At 49.8% G+C, this 17,629-nt stretch overlaps 8 protein-coding genes across 8 annotated transcripts; 5 read left to right on the top strand and 3 right to left on the bottom strand.

Moving 5' to 3' along the window:
- Window positions 1-392: 392 nt before the first annotated feature.
- On the top strand, window positions 393-927 carry BO88DRAFT_473291 (uncharacterized protein; the record flags this gene model as incomplete). The annotated part of the gene is made up of 2 exons (XM_025711767.1): window positions 393-451; window positions 489-927. The coding sequence occupies 2 exons, from the start codon at window positions 393-395 to the stop codon at window positions 754-756; spliced, it is 327 nt and encodes a 108-aa protein (XP_025566461.1). The 3' UTR covers window positions 757-927.
- BO88DRAFT_485016 (cytochrome P450) lies at window positions 906-2,562 on the bottom strand (the record flags this gene model as incomplete). The annotated part of the gene is made up of 5 exons (XM_025712316.1): window positions 906-1,148; window positions 1,235-1,421; window positions 1,474-1,531; window positions 1,593-1,647; window positions 1,717-2,562. 5 exons carry the CDS (start codon window positions 2,560-2,562, stop codon window positions 906-908), a joined length of 1,389 nt encoding a protein of 462 aa, XP_025566460.1.
- Window positions 2,563-4,734: 2,172 nt separating this feature from the next.
- Window positions 4,735-6,664, bottom strand: BO88DRAFT_422432 (alpha/beta-hydrolase; the record flags this gene model as incomplete). The annotated part of the gene is made up of 4 exons (XM_025708574.1): window positions 4,735-5,611; window positions 5,676-5,865; window positions 5,925-6,271; window positions 6,339-6,664. 4 exons carry the CDS (start codon window positions 6,662-6,664, stop codon window positions 4,735-4,737), a joined length of 1,740 nt encoding a protein of 579 aa, XP_025566459.1.
- Window positions 6,665-7,656: 992 nt separating this feature from the next.
- BO88DRAFT_473277 (zinc-binding alcohol dehydrogenase family protein) lies at window positions 7,657-8,745 on the top strand (the record flags this gene model as incomplete). The annotated part of the gene is made up of 1 exon (XM_025711766.1): window positions 7,657-8,745. One exon carries the CDS (start codon window positions 7,657-7,659, stop codon window positions 8,743-8,745), a length of 1,089 nt encoding a protein of 362 aa, XP_025566458.1.
- A 721-nt stretch (window positions 8,746-9,466) lies between these two features.
- Window positions 9,467-10,377, top strand: BO88DRAFT_441251 (EthD domain-containing protein; the record flags this gene model as incomplete). The annotated part of the gene is made up of 3 exons (XM_025709858.1): window positions 9,467-9,594; window positions 9,641-10,280; window positions 10,342-10,377. The coding sequence occupies 3 exons, from the start codon at window positions 9,467-9,469 to the stop codon at window positions 10,375-10,377; spliced, it is 804 nt and encodes a 267-aa protein (XP_025566457.1).
- Window positions 10,378-13,462: 3,085 nt separating this feature from the next.
- BO88DRAFT_411570 (uncharacterized protein) lies at window positions 13,463-14,451 on the top strand (the record flags this gene model as incomplete). Its single annotated transcript, XM_025708046.1, has 5 exons — window positions 13,463-13,478; window positions 13,529-13,590; window positions 13,639-13,652; window positions 13,696-14,107; window positions 14,293-14,451. 5 exons carry the CDS (start codon window positions 13,463-13,465, stop codon window positions 14,449-14,451), a joined length of 663 nt encoding a protein of 220 aa, XP_025566456.1.
- An 839-nt stretch (window positions 14,452-15,290) lies between these two features.
- On the top strand, window positions 15,291-16,448 carry BO88DRAFT_432500 (uncharacterized protein; the record flags this gene model as incomplete). Its single annotated transcript, XM_025709365.1, has 3 exons — window positions 15,291-15,309; window positions 15,332-15,602; window positions 15,692-16,448. 3 exons carry the CDS (start codon window positions 15,291-15,293, stop codon window positions 16,446-16,448), a joined length of 1,047 nt encoding a protein of 348 aa, XP_025566455.1.
- A 316-nt stretch (window positions 16,449-16,764) lies between these two features.
- On the bottom strand, window positions 16,765-17,493 carry BO88DRAFT_450056 (uncharacterized protein; the record flags this gene model as incomplete). The annotated part of the gene is made up of 4 exons (XM_025710543.1): window positions 16,765-16,987; window positions 17,042-17,072; window positions 17,144-17,237; window positions 17,290-17,493. The coding sequence occupies 4 exons, from the start codon at window positions 17,491-17,493 to the stop codon at window positions 16,765-16,767; spliced, it is 552 nt and encodes a 183-aa protein (XP_025566454.1).
- Between the last annotated feature and the right edge of the window lie 136 nt (window positions 17,494-17,629).

Here is a 17,629-nt window from a genome sequence, read left to right as displayed (position 1 = left end):
TTGTCAACGAATATATCGTGCAAGAGCAATGTCTCAGCGGTTTACCGGAGAACGCTCAGAGGCCATTCATTGATGAAACTGGACTGATCATTACTTTTGCCGTGAACGACGATCTCAGTCCAGTCATTGAGGATTGTTATGTTTATAACTTTATTCCCATCCGAAAATATGGCTTGTCAGTTAGTAAAATACTTTCCAACCGCGGAAAACTTAGCTAAGATGCTTTGGGTTTTCATTCAAGGCGATTTTCTACTCACAGCGAGTCGCGAAGACATTGATGAAGGCCCGTTATGGAACCACACTCTACTTGATTGTGTTGTCGACGCTTTTGTTGCGGCAATGCATCGTTTCAATCGAACACAACTTATTTATAACTGGCCCATTTAACTGCAATGACTTTCCTCATGGCAAACGAGATCGCCGGTGGACATCATCCGCAGCAAGATACTGGGTAAGCTGAGAACTGAGCCTATATTGCAATCTCGCAGTGGCTCTTCCCAGAAGCCCGGTGAAATATGGTCTTTGTCAACCGAGTTTATGAGTGATCAGGGAGAGTACCTTTTAGAAATGGTTGACTTGGAACACCAACAATTGTCAAATTACTATAACATCCATGGGCCTCTCGTCCTTGGAGTGCAGCCCCTAGCTCTGGGATCACATTTGCGCGATCTCGAAAGATTTGCAAGCCACCCAAATGGTCGTTTCCGAGTATTGCCCGACTGGTGGCATTCCAAGGTCTCCTATGCACTTCTCTAAAGAGAATTTAACCTGAGCGCTCAGTTGAGCGATTGCCCTATCATTCCTCTGCGAGATGGGTCGTGGGGTACACCTTCCATATTGGACTAATTGTCAAACCTACTCACATCCCACCACCCAGCAGCCCTAGTCTGTAATACTCCACCTAGCTAGTCTTCATAACAATCAAAGATCTTCCTTGCCTCCTTGAGCTCCCTATCCAACACCTCCCTTCGCTTCTCTGAGCGGACCGAAAGCCGAATCGGGAACGGCTTCGGCGCAATAAGGAACCCGTCCGTCCACTGCGTTGCGATATCGACATTGACATCCTCCACTCGCATCTGCCGTCCTGTAGCAGGGTCAATTCCAGGACTAATGTCAAAGGCCCAAATGATTTTCGCGATGTTAATATTCTGCGACTTTGTTAGCTAGCTACGCCATCAAGGTCGTCGTCGTAACGAAGGGGGAGGGAACAGGAATGGGAAAATAGAGCACGTACCAGGGAGTTTTCCGCCAGATGTGAACCGGGACAAATCCGTCTCCCTGCGCCAAATGCGTACGTCTTGCGGATGCCGTCCGCCGTTGCGTCGGCGACGTCTGGCTTAAAGCCTAGCGGCGTCCGTTCGTAGCGTTCTGGGAGGAACTCATCTGGTCGGTCGTATAGTTCTGGATCGTTGTGGATTGCCCTATGGAAAGTTAGCGAGTCTGCGATAGGACCTAGAGTGTATGCGACTGTACCATGCGTTTGCCAGGAAAGTCGTTCCCGCGGGGAAGTGGTACCCTTCGTATTCATCGTCTGCGGAGGCCCTTAAGTTACTTATTTCTATGGTTTCTCCGTAATAGAGAGAAATAGATACCTTGGACCAGAACATGGGGAATGCCCCCCGCAGCAACGGGCCTCCAGCGTAGGACCTGTACAGCATGTTAGTGACTGAGCCCTATCATAGCGGCGGAAGACCACGAGTGGGCGGCGGCGCTCACTTCTGAGACGCAGTATTTTACGTAAGGCAACTCGGCGAGATGCTCGAAGGAAGGCGAGTTTTCCGGCCCACATACACTGTCCACTTGCTCCTGCGCTTTCTTAAAGACCCGGGGGTACTTAGTCATGGCGAGTAGGAAGGAAAGCAGCGTGGACGCGGTTGTATCTGACCCGCCCTCCATCAGAACCCCACCAATATACGCAATATGCTCATCGTCTAGCTCGTACTTCTTCCGAAAGTCCTCATCCAGCAACTGGTCCATGAAGCAATCCCGGCGAACACCGCGAGCCCGTCGATTCTTAGCGTCCTGTAGTAGCTCAAAATATAGCTGGCGCTGTTCCTCGCGGATCCGGCGCGCCCAGAGCCGCCAGGGAGAGATGAAATCCGGGAGCCGTTTGAGGAGAGGAAAGACGTCAACGGGAGGGGTTGCGCCGGTCTCGAGAATCGCGGTGAATTGGTCCTGGACGTGATAGAGGCGGGTGACTTTTGGATGGTTAAACTCAGGCCCGCGGACGCCAAAGACCGAAGAGAGAATGACTCCGGTCGAGTATCGGCGGATGTGGTCATAGTACCGGGCTGGGGATTGGGCGAGTTGACAGATAGTCAGGGAGGACTCTGCCTGTTGGATTGGCTGCAACGAGCGGACAGCGGAGATGTTGACGAGAGCCTGATATATCTTGCGCTGGTTTCGCCATGCCTGTCCGTATGGCATAAGGAGTAGGTGCACATTGTCGCGCGCAATGAGCTCGTTGCCAATGTGATTCGGTGGGCGACTTGAATAGATGGAGCCGCGCTTATCAAATAGTCTGTAAAGAATCAATATGAACGAGATTAACTTGTGGTTCATTGTGGCGGGAAATGCTTACTCCTTTACGTCCTTTGCCGAATTTAAGACGACGAGATTGCCAGGGCCTGTTTTGATTGAAATGATGGGGCCGTATTGCTTTGCCCATTCTTGAAATCTGCAGATATAATCAGTCATGTATCCAGCATTATCGATCAATCCCTCTTCAGGTTACCTAAGAAAAGCCTTGCTGGTAGGTAGTTGATGCAGGTTGCCTTTCAGTGATATATTGCTATGAGTAAGTCGCTGCTGAAGGCAGGAACGGACAAACTCACCTAACAAGGGTACTGTTGATGGACCAGGAGGAAAAAAAGGTGATCGCCGAGCAGAGAGAGCAAAGCGAGCAAATCTCCAAACCACCCAGCAACCAAATAATAAGGGAATGATGACAATAGAAGTCCCGCCAGCCATGATACCGGTTGAGTGTGCTCTGTAGTATTATGGTCGGGCTCATGGTCCCAGCTTAAATGGCAGTTGGCGTCTCCAAGCATAATTGCACCCCGCAGTTGTAGTTTGCGGGGTGACCGCCGCTTACCTGACCCTCAAAAGGATCGACGCCCTCCGCACTTCCAACTCAAGTGTTGGAGCTTGCGTGGAGTTCTGATCATGGGACAAATGCGGGGTCCTCTCAGCTGTCGATGCAGGACCATGTGGGTACTCGGAGGAAGGAGATACTACTTGTTATAGACCTGCATGCATTAGTCATTGATTGGCCCACCACATTGCCAACTAGGGACTACTACTTTGCAACTCAGACCTGTTGGAATTCTATTGGTGCACTAGATGAGCTCAGCAGACTAAGTGCCGATAGACTCACCCAAGTCACCCGCTCGTGAGGTGGCCTCACCCTACTCTCACCTGAGGAGCACTCACCCGACTTGTGGCCATGCTTAAGCCATACGCCGACAAAAGAATAGTGCTTTGGATCAATTAACTTACCTGCTTTGGTTGGGCTGGCAAATGGATGCTCAACCCACTTTTGTGATTCCCTGGGATGTGCTCCTCCTCACTAGGAACCAAGTCCCTCTCCTACACCCTATCATCTCGGCTATTCTCGTCAACGACACAGAGGATGTAACCGGAAGTGTTTAAATGAAGGTCTCCCTCTAATACAGGTAAAATCGAAGCGCTCCAATCGAAGCAGCTGTAATTAAAGGTCCTCGGGTTTGGTATTCCTACTATTGGGAACGGCATCGTGTATCAAATAGTTCCTCCTAGGATAAAAATGATTTCTGTTACAAAGAACACATGTAAACTACCCAAGGTAACAGAAGGGCCACATACAGTCTCCCGAAAGCAAGAAGGAAGGCCTTCGCCTTTTCTCACTTATTGCCATTTGGACCTGACATGGAGGGAGATTTTCAACGACTGAGAAGGCCCATATCCTCAGGACAGATCAAGTAGCGCTAATGAGAGCCATATTGGGCAGGCTGGCTAACACCAGTGGGTCATATCCGGCGACAATGTCTCCCGGATAGAATTTGGCACCAGGAGTTGTTAGGATAATCCTGCCACAGAAATCATATCTAAGAACACTAGAATAGATTCTGAGTAAAGTGGCATGCTTGATATCGGCAGAATTAATCCCAGAATATATTATCTCTATCAAGAGTTCCCCGTCACCTGGCGCGTAGATTTCCTGTTGTTGACGAACACCAAGTTCCGTGTTTTTGTTCACATACAGTGAGGTATTCTCGATGACATCATGATACGCGGACGGCCGTGAGTGAAAAAGAGTGAATTGGTTTATGTGAACTGTAGTAACGCACGTCCGACGAATACGGCACAACAGGTGGGAGTACTTAAATCTATCATTGGTGCCAAAGGGATTGTAGCATTGGCCCCGCCGGCTTATGGTTGGCGATCCCATCGGTGTGGCGGTATCCGGCTTTGGGCTCTGGGATTCCCTGAATGTATACCATATCGAACGCAACCTTGGACTTCGGCGTCACAGCAACTGAACTATTACAATGGCTGTCAATATCAGCGTACAACAACTCTATGTACTTTTCACGGGTTGGAATCCTAGAACGAGATGATCTAGCAGACGTGTAGAATGGTAATTCGCATATTTGACGGTATTAGAGCCGCTCGTTCTGCTCATGAGCAAGTTATGATCCCAGTGGCAAGTATCTCTGTTGTACGTTTTCCTCCTTCGCTGCGATCAGCCTCAGGTCATAGGATGTTGAGTTCAACAAAGTTGTTATATCCACCCCCAACATGAACAAAGTGCTTTCCTTCATTGGCAACCTGAAAAGAGCCCCGTAGGAATTCGAAGTCAACAAGTCGCATATCATGACCTGCAAGTTTCAAGACGACGCTTTCCCCAGCCTCAAAGATCATCCCAGTCGGCCACAAGAATATATCAAGCTCAATGGTGCTTCCCACAGGGACAGGTTCATTGCCAGTATGAGATAGAGTCCCCCACCACGGCTTGGAAAGTTCTGGAGCTAGAGCACGCCTCGACGCCCGAAGCTTACCATCGGGCCCAAGATACTTGAGAACGCTCACGGAAGGAACATCATTAGCGGAAGCAACCCCAAGGTCTGACAATGGCTGGTTGATATTTTGCAGGATGCGGCCATTCCGATCCATCTTGCGCAGCATGACGTAGACGTCGAGGTCATTTTGTTTCTCGGCAGACAGGGTCAGGACTGCTTTACTTGGGCCGGCTATGATGGTTTTGTCAGAGAAGGTGTACTTGAAGAGCAATTCACCGTCTGCGTCGTCCCGGTTCATTGTTGGGGCGTCTGCCTGGTAGGACAAGACAGTTGGTTCGTTGCTGTGTCCGGACTGTGCGGTGGCTGTCATGGTTTTATCGGGGTTGAGGTGCAGTTTTAGCGTTTTCGAGCCGGGAGTTGTCCACGGGAATTGCGTGAGCGAATAAGTCTCATGGGGCAGATTGAACCCTAGAACCGAGAGTCGAACTGGAGGCGTCTGTTCCCAGCCGTTTTGGATGTCCTTGAGATAGAAGTCGAAGAACCGACAAAGATCCTCCGTGCGTTCCTTGCTGTACAGATCATACCATTCCTGGGTTGTATGGGTAGCAAACCTGTCGAGTTTGTAAGCTGCGTTCCACTTGAAGCAAAGCGTGAACATTACGCCACTACACATACCACTTCTTGTCATGGGTAATCTCTTCGAAAGCTCGAAAGGCGCCAAGCGTGTGCAGATTCGTTGAGTAACTCCCCAGTATATAAGCGGGGACGCCGATCTTGCTGAAATCAGCGCGCTTATCGTCCCAGTAAGCATTCCTGTTCGGATCTGCTGCCAACATGGCAGCCGTGTCTTCCTGTCTCTGGCGGCCTAACAATAAACGGATCAACTACCATCTCGCTTTCATGACATGCTGATTGATCGCTCACCTGGCAAGATGGACTGGATCAGCTTGGAAAAGGCAACTGCTGGAATGCCGCCTCTTGCTTGGGTCTCGCGCAGCACATCGGCCGCCCCTTCAAGCGGGGCGATGGCAGCAAGATGGGGTGGGTGCTCAGCAGCGATGAACCACTGCGCCATGGCAAGCCACGAGTTACCAGCTAATGCGACACGGCCGCTGCACCACGGCTGGACCGCAATTTCCTCGATGAAATCGTGGCCGTCCTTGCCCTCGCCAGAGCCCCACCAACGCAGGTCACCTTCGGAGTCTCCTGCACCACGCGCATCAACGTTGACGATCGCGTAGCCTCTGGGAACCCATTCTGCGGGATCAAGCCTATTTGAATTTTAGCATGTGCTGAAATCAAGAACCTTATTATGCTTGGGACATTGGACCGTCTCACCCTTCGAAAGACTCATATCCTGATTGTTTTGCCTTGGGAACACCCACTCGCAGCGCCGCGGCATCAAGACCCAGCTGCCCCGAGCCAGTCTTCCCATACGGGCTCCACATGACAATAGCAGGAACCGGTGCTTCTGTAGCAGGGCGGAAGATGTCTGCACGAAGCTTAACACCATCTCTTAGGGTAAAAATGTGGTTATGCTCAAAGTGCGTCGCAGTTGGAAGGGCTCGGCTGCCTGCTTGCTTTACATGGCCAGCAGGCAAGAGTGTTGATGTAGGAGGATCAATAGGCCTTCTGGGCCTGCAGGTATCGGTCTTGAGGATCATTGTGTCAAATCCAGAGGCCATGGTTTCGAGAGGATAGGATTGTCAAGTCTCGGGAGGTAGGTATGACCTCGACATAGACTTTAATAGGAAAGGACTTGGGTCCACCGGGACGTATTGCAACTACAACATCCGACTTGCCGCGGTAGCCCGCTACAGATACATCCGAGCCACTGCATAATTCGAGCCCTCTTGACCTGCAACGTCCGCTCCTCCTCGCGGTCTTTCCACCCCGCAAGCCAAGCGGTGGGCCTTATGGACCCTGCAGTGGGGTGTGCCTCGAAGCCGACCGTGACTATGCGGCTCTTCGGACTTCAATTATTGACCATCTCCGAACAGACAAGACTCTTTCAATTGGATCAGGCAATTTATCTACGTCAACAGGACTAACTTTAGCCCGCGGAGGGCTGCCGAATCCCAGATGGAAGCTCAATGCTCTCTTTCTATGGATAGCAATCAGCTCCACACGGACGGGTTTGGAATACCATTTACCACATAACAGCTCCCTTTAATAGCTTTTCAAGAGCAGCTTTACTGTCATAGCATGGTGCAAGGGATTGTCCTATTTACTTAGAGCCCACCCAGCAAAATAAATAATGCAAAGGCGTGTTCTACCTCGCTTCGTATTGCCTCAAAGCTAGCAGCCCACAGGGAGACGGACTTGCAAATGCCGTTCCATAATCTACTCGCTGCAAATCCCTCGGCTTGAAAGTACGACTTTGTGCCGTAGGCAGTGGAGCCTGCTGTTACTTAGCTGGGACGGAAATCCATGGATGCAGTGATACCCCACTCTTTGGGCACCTCTTACGCTTCCCTTGGTTAGGATGTGATAACTATTATCCACCATATTAGTATCAAGGGGTAGACCTCTTCCGGTTGTGCTGCGCACCGCACACTTCATACCATATTCCCCCATTGCTCATCCCCTCCGAAAGTGTTGGAACTCTTCCAGACCTGCATCATTCTTTTTCTCGGTATCTTCAACCACATCCACCATGAAGCCCCAGCAAAACACCGCCCTATATGTGAATGAAAATGTCGGATTCGAAATACGCCGCGAGCAAGGAATCCCAGTTCCCAGTGATGGAGAGCTCCTAATTGAAACGCTCTACTCCGGCGCAAACCCTGCAGATGTCAAGCATGCTACACTGCTAGGCATCTACCCTTCTGTCCTTGGATATGACTTTTGCGGCAAGGTGATCAAAACACCTCCAGGATCGAACCTTCGCCTCGGTGAAGTCGTCGCAGGGTACACTCCTACTGGGATCGGAAGGCCTGCAAAATACGGCGCCCATCAGCAGTACTTGGCTTGTCCTGATGAGATGGCGTTCTCGGTTCCCATCAACCTCCCTCAGCACCATGCTGCGTGCCTAAGTGTCGTGGTCATGACGGCGTGCGATGCCCTCTACAACATCTTCAAGTTCCCCCTCCCAAGCAACTTGCAAGGTGCGAAAGAGTCGCAACCGCACCAGCAGCCACAACCGCTCTTGATCTGGGGAGCCTCGAGTGGCGTTGGGCTCTCTGCAGTGCAGCTTGCTCGAGCGAGCGGTATCCACCCTATCCTCGTGACAGCATCGCCAAAGAACCATCCCCTCCTACTGCGTCTGGGTGCCACGTGCTGCTTCGACTACAAGTCCCCCAACGTCGTCTCTGAGATAGCTGCATCCCTCGAGGATGGCCAATGGGGTAAGTTGAGACGTGGCTTCGACGCAGTGGGTAGTCAGACGGACCCTAGCTCCGCGGAGCTTCTAGCGCGCTGCGTTGCCGCCGATGATGCACAACTCGTGTCAGTTGTCGTACAGAGGGATCCGCGCTTCAGAATGCCATTTGCTACGACGAACTCGGATGTGACTATCCGCGTCACGGGGACGCCTGGTCCAATTACAATTCCTGCGCGGAGGGACGACTACAAGCGTGCCTGGGGAGTGTTCCAGTGGGCTGTGGAACACTATGGCAAGCACTTTGAATTGCCTGAGGTTGACGTCTTCAGCGGCTCTGCTGAAGAGGCTCTGGAGCGACTGCAGGTCTTGGGTGGCGCTGGACAGGGAATGGGGAAGCTTGCCATTCAACACCCGTTACGATGACTTTGTATGTAGAATAGCGGCTCCAGTCCTTTCAACGGAGCCGTGTAAACATAGTCTGAGCCAATTAGACGTGCTCTTCGTTAGTCCTACACCCAAGAATGATGTAAAATAAGTCAGATACCTAGCCGGTAGATGATTGCTTGTTGGGCGGCCGGTGGAGACAATCCAGCTACCATTGCAGATCGGGATTCTCCGGATGTCGCCAATGTGCCCCAACCCAACCGCCTGAGAGGATCATCAGCCAAATCTTCAAGTTCTCCGCTCTCTGTGGAACAACCCCATCGCTATCCACACCCCGCCGCGATCCACACCCCGCCACCATTCACATCCCACGCCACCGAAGTCCATAGTCCCGGCCAAGCGTGCTCGTATTCCGTTTACTAGTTGTGCAGATAGATCTTCCTGCCTGAAAACGTAAGTGTTGAACCTTCGCTAGGACGAGCACAACGCGCCCACCTACCCGATTCGCCATCTCCGTCTGGTGGGTACTGCTCGGAATACATCCCCAACGTACTCCGTACTTGTGGTTGTTGCCAGGCCGTATTCAATTCCAGCATGCGGCAGGCGATATGATCCACTTTTCACTCGTCTGTGCTTCTTGCTCAGGTCACTTCATTTAGCAGCGAAATCAGGATTATAAAGACGCGTTTCTCAGATAAAAGAAGGCCCGCCGCAATCTCTGCCTTTATTGGAACGAAACTTCCCGTGGACTTTGCACAAGATGACCTTCCTTAAACAAATCGCCGTGGTGCGGCGAAAGGCTGGCATGACTAAGGAGGAATTCTTTGAATATCACTACCAGAGGCACGGAGGAATTAGCACTGCACCTACTCCTGCTGAAACTCCTGCGTAAGATTCTCCATACGGTGAAATATTTGGTCCTCATATTCCCCAGGAAATACTTTCAGACTCATTTCATTGATGCGGCGTATCATCCCGATACCAACAATAAAGTGCCAAATGCTCACCCTCCTTGGGCATTCAACGATGACATTACAGAACTCTACTTCGAATCTCCAGAACACTTGGCGCAAGTCTTCAAGTCCGACTGGGTAGCTCAAAAAGTTGGACCTGACGGAGTAAACTTCTCTGACTTCAGCGCAATTTTGCCTATGTTTATGAAGGAGGAGGAAGTCCCTATACCCAGTGTGGGTAGTTCAAGGCCAAGCCACTTTGAGGAGAACGCCTTTGTGGCGGCATATTTTGTCGCTTTTCATGGGAAGCATGCTCCGCGTGAAACTGTTTCGCAGCTTACAGCTAGCCTTGAAAACTATGCGCCAGGCGAAGTTCGGAAGTTAATTGTTAACACTCCAGCTGAGACTGGCTTTGATCTCGGTGCTTACTTTGGTGGCGAGTGCCCCATCCAATACCAGTTTGTCTTTACAATCACCCTGCAAGGGAAACAATCCATTAGTGCCATCCGTCGGGCCCAAAAAGAGTTTGAAGAACACTTCGCCTCCCAATTGGACCTGCCAAGCACTTGGATTGGATTCGGTGAACGTGCCGTTGTACTTGACCAGGCAGAGATTGTGAAAGTATGTATCGAGCTCATTGAAATGTTGTATAATTCTGTTCTTGGTTAACTAGGCCTGTTAGTTTGACCTTTCCCGACAACCCTTCAAGACAATGTAGTGGCGGATCTGAAGGTTCTGCCAACGCCCGTTGCTGCGGAAGCGGGCTCAGAAGCGAGGGCGTGGTTTGTCGACAAGTTGATGAGGGTGGTGCGGTGGATCCAATTATGTGCCTGGCAGGAGCCATTCAAACTCCCGCAACATAGATTTGTGCCAGATCTCGGCCTTATTGGCCAGTTCCGACATCTGGAGGGAGATACGTGATCAACATACCGCCCCCAGTGCTCGGGGATCTCATAGGATATTCGGTACTAAGCTCACTGATACGTATCTTTGATCTTCTATAAATACAGCACTCAAATATTCCTTATTGATGCAGATTGAATTATTAGAATACATTGTGTCTCATTACTGTACGGCTAAGCGACGCAATACATGATGGCAGTTGTCCCCCCCTCCACTGAACCTTGGAACCAGGGGTGGTTTCATTTACCACCGACACGCCGCGGGCGAGATGAATTGAGACAACACATTTCTCACAGATCATCCACCCTGTCTGGTCCCTGGATTACAGGAGCTACACTCTGGAATAATGTTACGACAACGGCACTAGCCGCACGATAAATGTCCATAATATTACTTATTAGAGTAGCCCTAACCTGCCATTGTTGATATTATACATCGGGTTCCAGGGTATGGTCGCCTAAGTAAAAAGGACAAAATCCTTGAGCTACCAAAATAAAGTAATTGTAAGTAGATTACCTCTCAACCTTACTGAGGCACCCTTCTCAAGAAGTGGCCCGGCGATGGCCTGGTATCCGTTCTCGGCAGCCCAAGATAGTGGACTCCTCAGTCAAAGCGTTTGTCGTGACCAAAGGTTTATATTTGTTCTTCATTCGTCTGTAAGACGTTTGTCGGACTTCCTCTTCTCCGTGTCTCGAAAAGAGTGATTTTCAGTCTCTTTAGAATAGAATTAGAAGTCTATGGATGCCTCAGCAAGACCTTCTGTAGGTTTTTATCCACCCTTAGACACTACATAACTGGGTTTAGAGGATACTTGGATAATCCAAATAGGCTGGAATTGGTCGACACCCAGATAATTCCCGATCGAATTCCAGGCCGCTGGTTGATGTTAATTTGCCTAGCTTATATTCGACAGTGTGAAATAGATACAGCAGAGGATGAATGAGGCTCCTTCTCGCACGGATAATTTGCTGGCACGTCACACTTCAATGTCGAGCAGACAATACGCCAGGCATCTGATAAAGAGGTTTCTTAGGAACGCAACTATCACTTTTACGTTAGCCAGCATGATACATGGGGTAGATTTGTCACATATACATTGGTGACTTGTGACCAAAAGGTCAGCCTGTGATCGCAAACCTTGGAAAGGCTGAGAGGTATCATGGAAAAAGCATTCTCTATATAAGTAATTCTTCTTTATCTCACGTAGCAGTTCGTGGTTGGATAACACACGGGTTATTGATATGAGCCGAGATACGGAGGCTACAAAAGGATGTCGACTGGTCTTTGTAGATTGATCAGGTGGAGTAGATTATTTTAACAATAAGCCCTTGCCCTGAGGAATAACGAGGATTTCCCGTCTCCTTTGCCTGATGAAACACTGAAATGGGCGAATTGTTTTCGTCCAATGTTCTGTGCGGGGTGGAACGGCGCTGCGCACTTCGGGAGATGAGTCTCGACAAGCGCTTCAGTTCCTTATAATAAGCTGCCTGGAGAGTGCTTTTTTTTTTCTAGACGAAAATATGGTGCTGATTTCATTCCACGTATGCCCTTCATGTCGCAGCTGTACGAGAGATCGTTTATGTTCGGAGGAAAGCGGGCCTCTAGCTGCAGGGACCCTCTTTCGTCGGAGTACGCGGGGGGGCTTGCTTGGTTGGCTGAACGTTTGAATCAACAGCTCCTAAACTCAAGGTTCCGGAATTTACTCCTGATTGGTGCGATATTTCCGCGTAGCGAAGCTTTAAACTTGACTGGTAAGGACGCAACGAGATTGTTGCAAGGATGTACATTTGAGGCACCTCGCCATCTCGACGAAAGGACGGACTGGAATGTTGAAAAATGCGGAGCTAGATGGTATGGGTCCAGACCAGGCAAAGACGGTTACCGACCACGAGGCGGATGAGCATAAAATAAGTAAATGCATCTATATACTATCTGCTAACAGGGGCTTCCTAGTATATGGGTGCTAACTGCCACTATACGGGTGCCGGCCCAACAATCGAAGACATTCTTTTTGATCGCACCAACATGCTCTCTCGTGTTTGGTACCATTATTATCAAGGTAATGTGACTGCGAACTCAGGTATTAAGTATGTTATAGGTGAGACTAACTCCATTTCCTGCCAGGGCGTCTTGGATATCTCAGATGTTATGGCATCTGCTGTCTGGGCCATTGACCATGTTATGTACTTATTCTTACTCAAAGTATCCCGTGTTCATTTTCACATGGGAGCGTTATTACTACTCCTCCTAGCAGTCTATTCTTTACAATAACAGTGCTCCTCATGTCAATCTAACATATTATGGGGATCTTTTCAATGCTGCTGTGCTTGCAGGCGCGATCAAGCAGACGGAAGATCTTATTAATGAAATAAATTTCGGTACATATGTGATTTATAAAGAGGGAAGCCTTGATTATATCATGGCGGTCAATCTGATATCTGTACTTAATATCTGATCTGGTTGCTAGGTCTTACACAGCGCTAGCTTTTACAGCTGACTGGGAAAATGCAAAGGTTTCTAGGCTGATAAGTCCTGGTGTGGATATCTCTGGTAATATTATACTTTCTGGCCTATATGGTCGATGAGAATGCTCGGATTGTGGGACGAAAGATGTATGATATGGTGATTGATGGGACATGGAGAGCAACGATGGCGGGGAGGCACGGGCCGGGGAGGGGATCCGGTGTCTCTTTAAGGGCCTCCGGCTCGACTGGTGGGTTTGGGGAAGTCGGGAGGACCATTTGGAGACGACAGTCACAATTCCAGCCACGGGAAGCTGGACTGTACGGGAGCCGGGCGAACAGCCCAACGTTTTTATTCCTGCAGCGGCACCCGTGGATTTGGAGATCATATAGTACGAGCCGATGGAGGAGATGATTTTCAAACACGCTACATGCGACATGTCTCAGGCAACTCGTGAGTCATTTGAATTTTCAGCAATGCATCCAATTACACGATTCTTCCAGATCAAGCTTTGGGAGAGAAATATGCATGCGTCTATAATATCTTAACCTATCAGCAGTCCACAGTAATGACATTGTATACAGAAGAGCTCATAACTATACATCCATTCTAGCTCAATCTGGCTAAGTATGGCTCATTCTGTCCAAAATCATCTTGCTATGTAACATAGACAAATTATTGTAAAAGAACAATCCTCCGAGCATGGGAAGCCCCGAATTGAGATTCCTCACTCGCTGCAAAGATTTCCATGCCTAATTTCCGTATTGCTACGGAGTACATTACCTGAGTATCAATGGGACAAGCTCTCTAGGCTGCGTGACAAGCTCAAGCGCTGGACAAATACCGATAAGACTAGCGTGGTGACGGTGACGGTGGGCGGCAACGATGTTGCCCTCGCAGAAATTATCACGCACTATATCCTGCTATGCCAGCTCTGGTCAATTACTCCCTCGGATAACAACTTCTGTGCGCATTATAAGCAGGCCGCTCGGGATCTCATGACGGACACGAGTGACAAGGGCCTACAGGCCCAACTATCGTACATCTATCGCGATATACTAGCACAGGCAGATATCTATCAGGTAAGCTTGAGAATTGTATTGCGCCTCATGTAAAGCCCTCCTGCTAATCTGGGTGTCTTCGTTAAGCATGTGCATCTCTACGTTGCCGATATCCCAGGCTCTGTAGCGCCCAGACTACGTAGTGCAACAGAGTCAATTTCAGATACCGGGGCTTGAACCCCGCCGGTCCCTATACCGCACCGAAGACGAGCGTGCGGCAGGAGCTAAATGAACTCGTTGATGACATAAATCAACTCATCCAGAGTGCGACCACGGATGCCAATAATCGCCGCGGATCCATGGACATCGCCTACGCGGACGTGGATGTCCGCTTCGAGGGCCACCGTTTGTTGAAAACGGGGTGAAAGAGCCCGATGCAACAAATCCCGGCTCCTTTTTCTTTTTGAACGGCTGGTCAGGACATAACTGGGGAAGGCACCATACAGCAGGCCTCGGACGACCAAAGCGACTACATCAGCAGCCTGCAGGGAATTACACGGCTCAGGATATTGGATGGTTGAAGCCGACCCGACAGATTAGGACATTCCACCCCCGAAGCGCGGGTGTGGCGCCGTATCGCGATGCCATCATGCACTTGATACAAGAAGATTGAGGGCTGGATTCATCTGGCATGCAGCCATGACCGAACCCTATGTATTATATTGTGATTATGGACTGGCATTGTCTTGTACCGTATGGTACTGTAATATACATTATATCACATTACATGCCCAGGCGGTAAGCATCATGGCCATCTACCATGAAATTTGTTTTTAGAGATGGGTGTTCGAGATGGTAAAAAGAGCCCAATCACAGCTCTTGCGGTAGCTAGAAAGATGATACTTTATTTCTTCCAAGTGTTGAAGCTCATTTCTTATCAACCGGTTACCCTGTGATAATCACGTGCTCTGTGTCTTTGTAACTTCTTTGTAACATGCAGGTGCCCTACCCCTAAGACATTTTTCTCTCCTCATCTTCGATTCCAAGACGCTAAGGGGCCGCTAAAATAGTGGCATGCCTCTTGCGATGTTTATATAACTATGGGATGGGGAGTCTGTCTTTCTAACTTTTTCTCTCATCTTCTGCAGCCCACAGCATCCCGCAGCATTCCATACGTTTTGAGGATCCCACTCCCCAAATATTTCAATCCAGTGGGGCTGACTCTCGCTTTCCCTTTCAGTTTGTATGACCATTTTTAGCCAAAATGCCTGTCCGTTGTTGTGGTGTGTATTCTGGTGCTGACAGAGGATGAAATCAGGATCATCCTTGCCCTAACCTGGGCCTCCTTCATCCCCCAAATCAAGCATGTGTGGAAGACGAAAGACAGCCGGGGGATCTCCACTGCCTACCTGCTTTTTAACGTGCTCTGCATCACCGAGCATGTCTTTTTTCAATCCCTTGACACCGCCTATCTTTGGGATATCTCCAAGTTGCCCTCAGCGCCGGTCTCTGTCTCCCTTTTGGACTGGGCCAACCTCGCTCAAGAATTAGGGGACTGGGTATTGTCCAACGTCTTGTAAGTCCAAACCACCCGCCCCACCACCACATCTCGCTGTGATGCCTACCATCTGGCTGACTGTCTGTCTATAAATGCCACAACCCCAGCTTCTTGCTGTGTCTCTACTACTCCCCTCCGATCCGACCCCATCGTCATCGTCTGCGAATCCTCCTGATCCTCGCTTTCTATTCCTTCTTCCTGCTGTTCACTCTGGTCCCGCTCATATTAGACCTCACCACCGACGTCTTCTGCCCGCCGCGCCATCCGCACGATTGCCTGCTGCCAGAGCGGGACGTAGTCCCTTTCCTCCGCGGCATCCACTGCTACTTTCTCTTGCCCATCACGACGGTGATTCTCCCTGTTCTGGGTTTCTATAAGCAAGCACAGCGCCAGAGGCGACAGCGACAACAAGGACAACCAAGGAGGCAGCATCATCAGGAGGCCCGCGAACAGGCCACAATGATTCCTCCGTCTCATCCCCCATCACCGACCACGCCAACAGATCTTAACCGCCTCCTTGCCCGCTCCCGCCTTTTTCAGGCTGCTATCTTCGCGCTTTCGGCCATCCTCTGGATTTTCCGCTTGCCTCCAGGGAAGCAGGAGCGAGCGTACGAACCGCCGCCGCCGACCGATGATCATCTTCCACCCCAGCCCTGGCTATTGGTCTTCTTGCATTGGTGGATATTCATGGGGTATATGACCGTCGATGAGGCCATTTTTGCGGTCGGGCAGGGTGTTGTGGGGTACCTGGGTCTACGGAAGGCGATAGCAGCCGAGGGGAGAAGTGAAGGTGAGGAGGAGGCGGAGAGAAGGCTGTTGTTAGTAGCGGCTGAGGAACGTTCCACATACGGATCTGAAAGTTGAACTTCCCCGCGATCGACAAAGAACGTACAAAGAAGCTGACTAGTGAACGTGATCTTTCTCATATTGAGAACACTTGTGCTGATGAGGGGAAAGAGAAGGGAAGGGGAGATGATATAGTGATCCCATACGAACTGTAAACAGATTTTTGTTTATTCTATGTATAATAGCCCCACCCAATATCGTTAGTTTGATATCAAGATTCCATAAAGAGGTTTTAAGTACTTTGTGAGCATACTCAAGGGTACACACTAACTTGAATTGTTAAAACTACTGTAATAACTCTTGCTTGGTGTTATAACCACTGAGATGACCCGCATCAACGGTATCGGGTCCCCAATTGCGCAATGATCGCCCCCGGCAGCCCGTTTTGGTTCGATGCGACCTGACGCGCATACCACATATCAAAGAACTTGTTCGATAGGATGCCACCGTGGCGCAGGGATTCATTATAGGCATCAGAGAATCCTTCCCAAGGAACAATAGCAGCTATTCCCGGAGGCTGCCGAGCGGCGACTTGCCATTCTGTGGCAGCATAATAGCTAACACCGAGAAGGCCTACTTTACCAGAAGACCAAGACTGGCCAGCAGCTCACTCAATGACATCACAGAATCCGTCGATTAATGCTGCGGATTTGACATGTAAGACACCGGGAGTATTTCTGATTCCAATTTCGTCTGCTCGCACGACAACATACCTATAGCCTGTCCAAAATAGAGGGGTGGGGTTCCCACACAGAGTGTTGCGTTTGATGCGTCGGGCTCATTTCTGAGAAGCTTTTGAGATTTAACCTGTATTGTGTCATACTTAGCGGAGCTGATCCTCTCGCTTGGCTTTTCTCACATACTTCTCATAAGGCACGTCTTCACCATATGGGCCATACGTCACAAGCACTGGGAACCGGCTTTCTGCTGCAGCTGCCTTGGACTTATACACATTGCAGCGAACCACTCCACGATTTCCCAACGGCACAGACACGTTCTGCTCATATATATAGGGGAAGCTTGTTGAGTCGGTGGTTTGAATGTTGCGGTATTGGTTGGGCATCTTGAATTGCTTCGGCTGTTTCCCAGGAATAGATGCGGATGGCTCGAATGAAAGACGTGTCATCAACAAGATATAACTTTTGTCTTTACTAAAATAACCACATTGGTATTCAGGCTATGAATCGAAGGAATATTTG

The sequence above is a fragment of the Aspergillus vadensis genome, assembly GCF_003184925.1.
Source record: "Aspergillus vadensis CBS 113365 unplaced genomic scaffold BO88scaffold_3, whole genome shotgun sequence".
Lineage (NCBI taxonomy): Eukaryota > Fungi > Ascomycota > Eurotiomycetes > Eurotiales > Aspergillaceae > Aspergillus > Aspergillus vadensis.
Note: the sequence above shows the minus strand (reverse complement) of the source record. Positions and strands in the feature narration are given on the sequence as shown.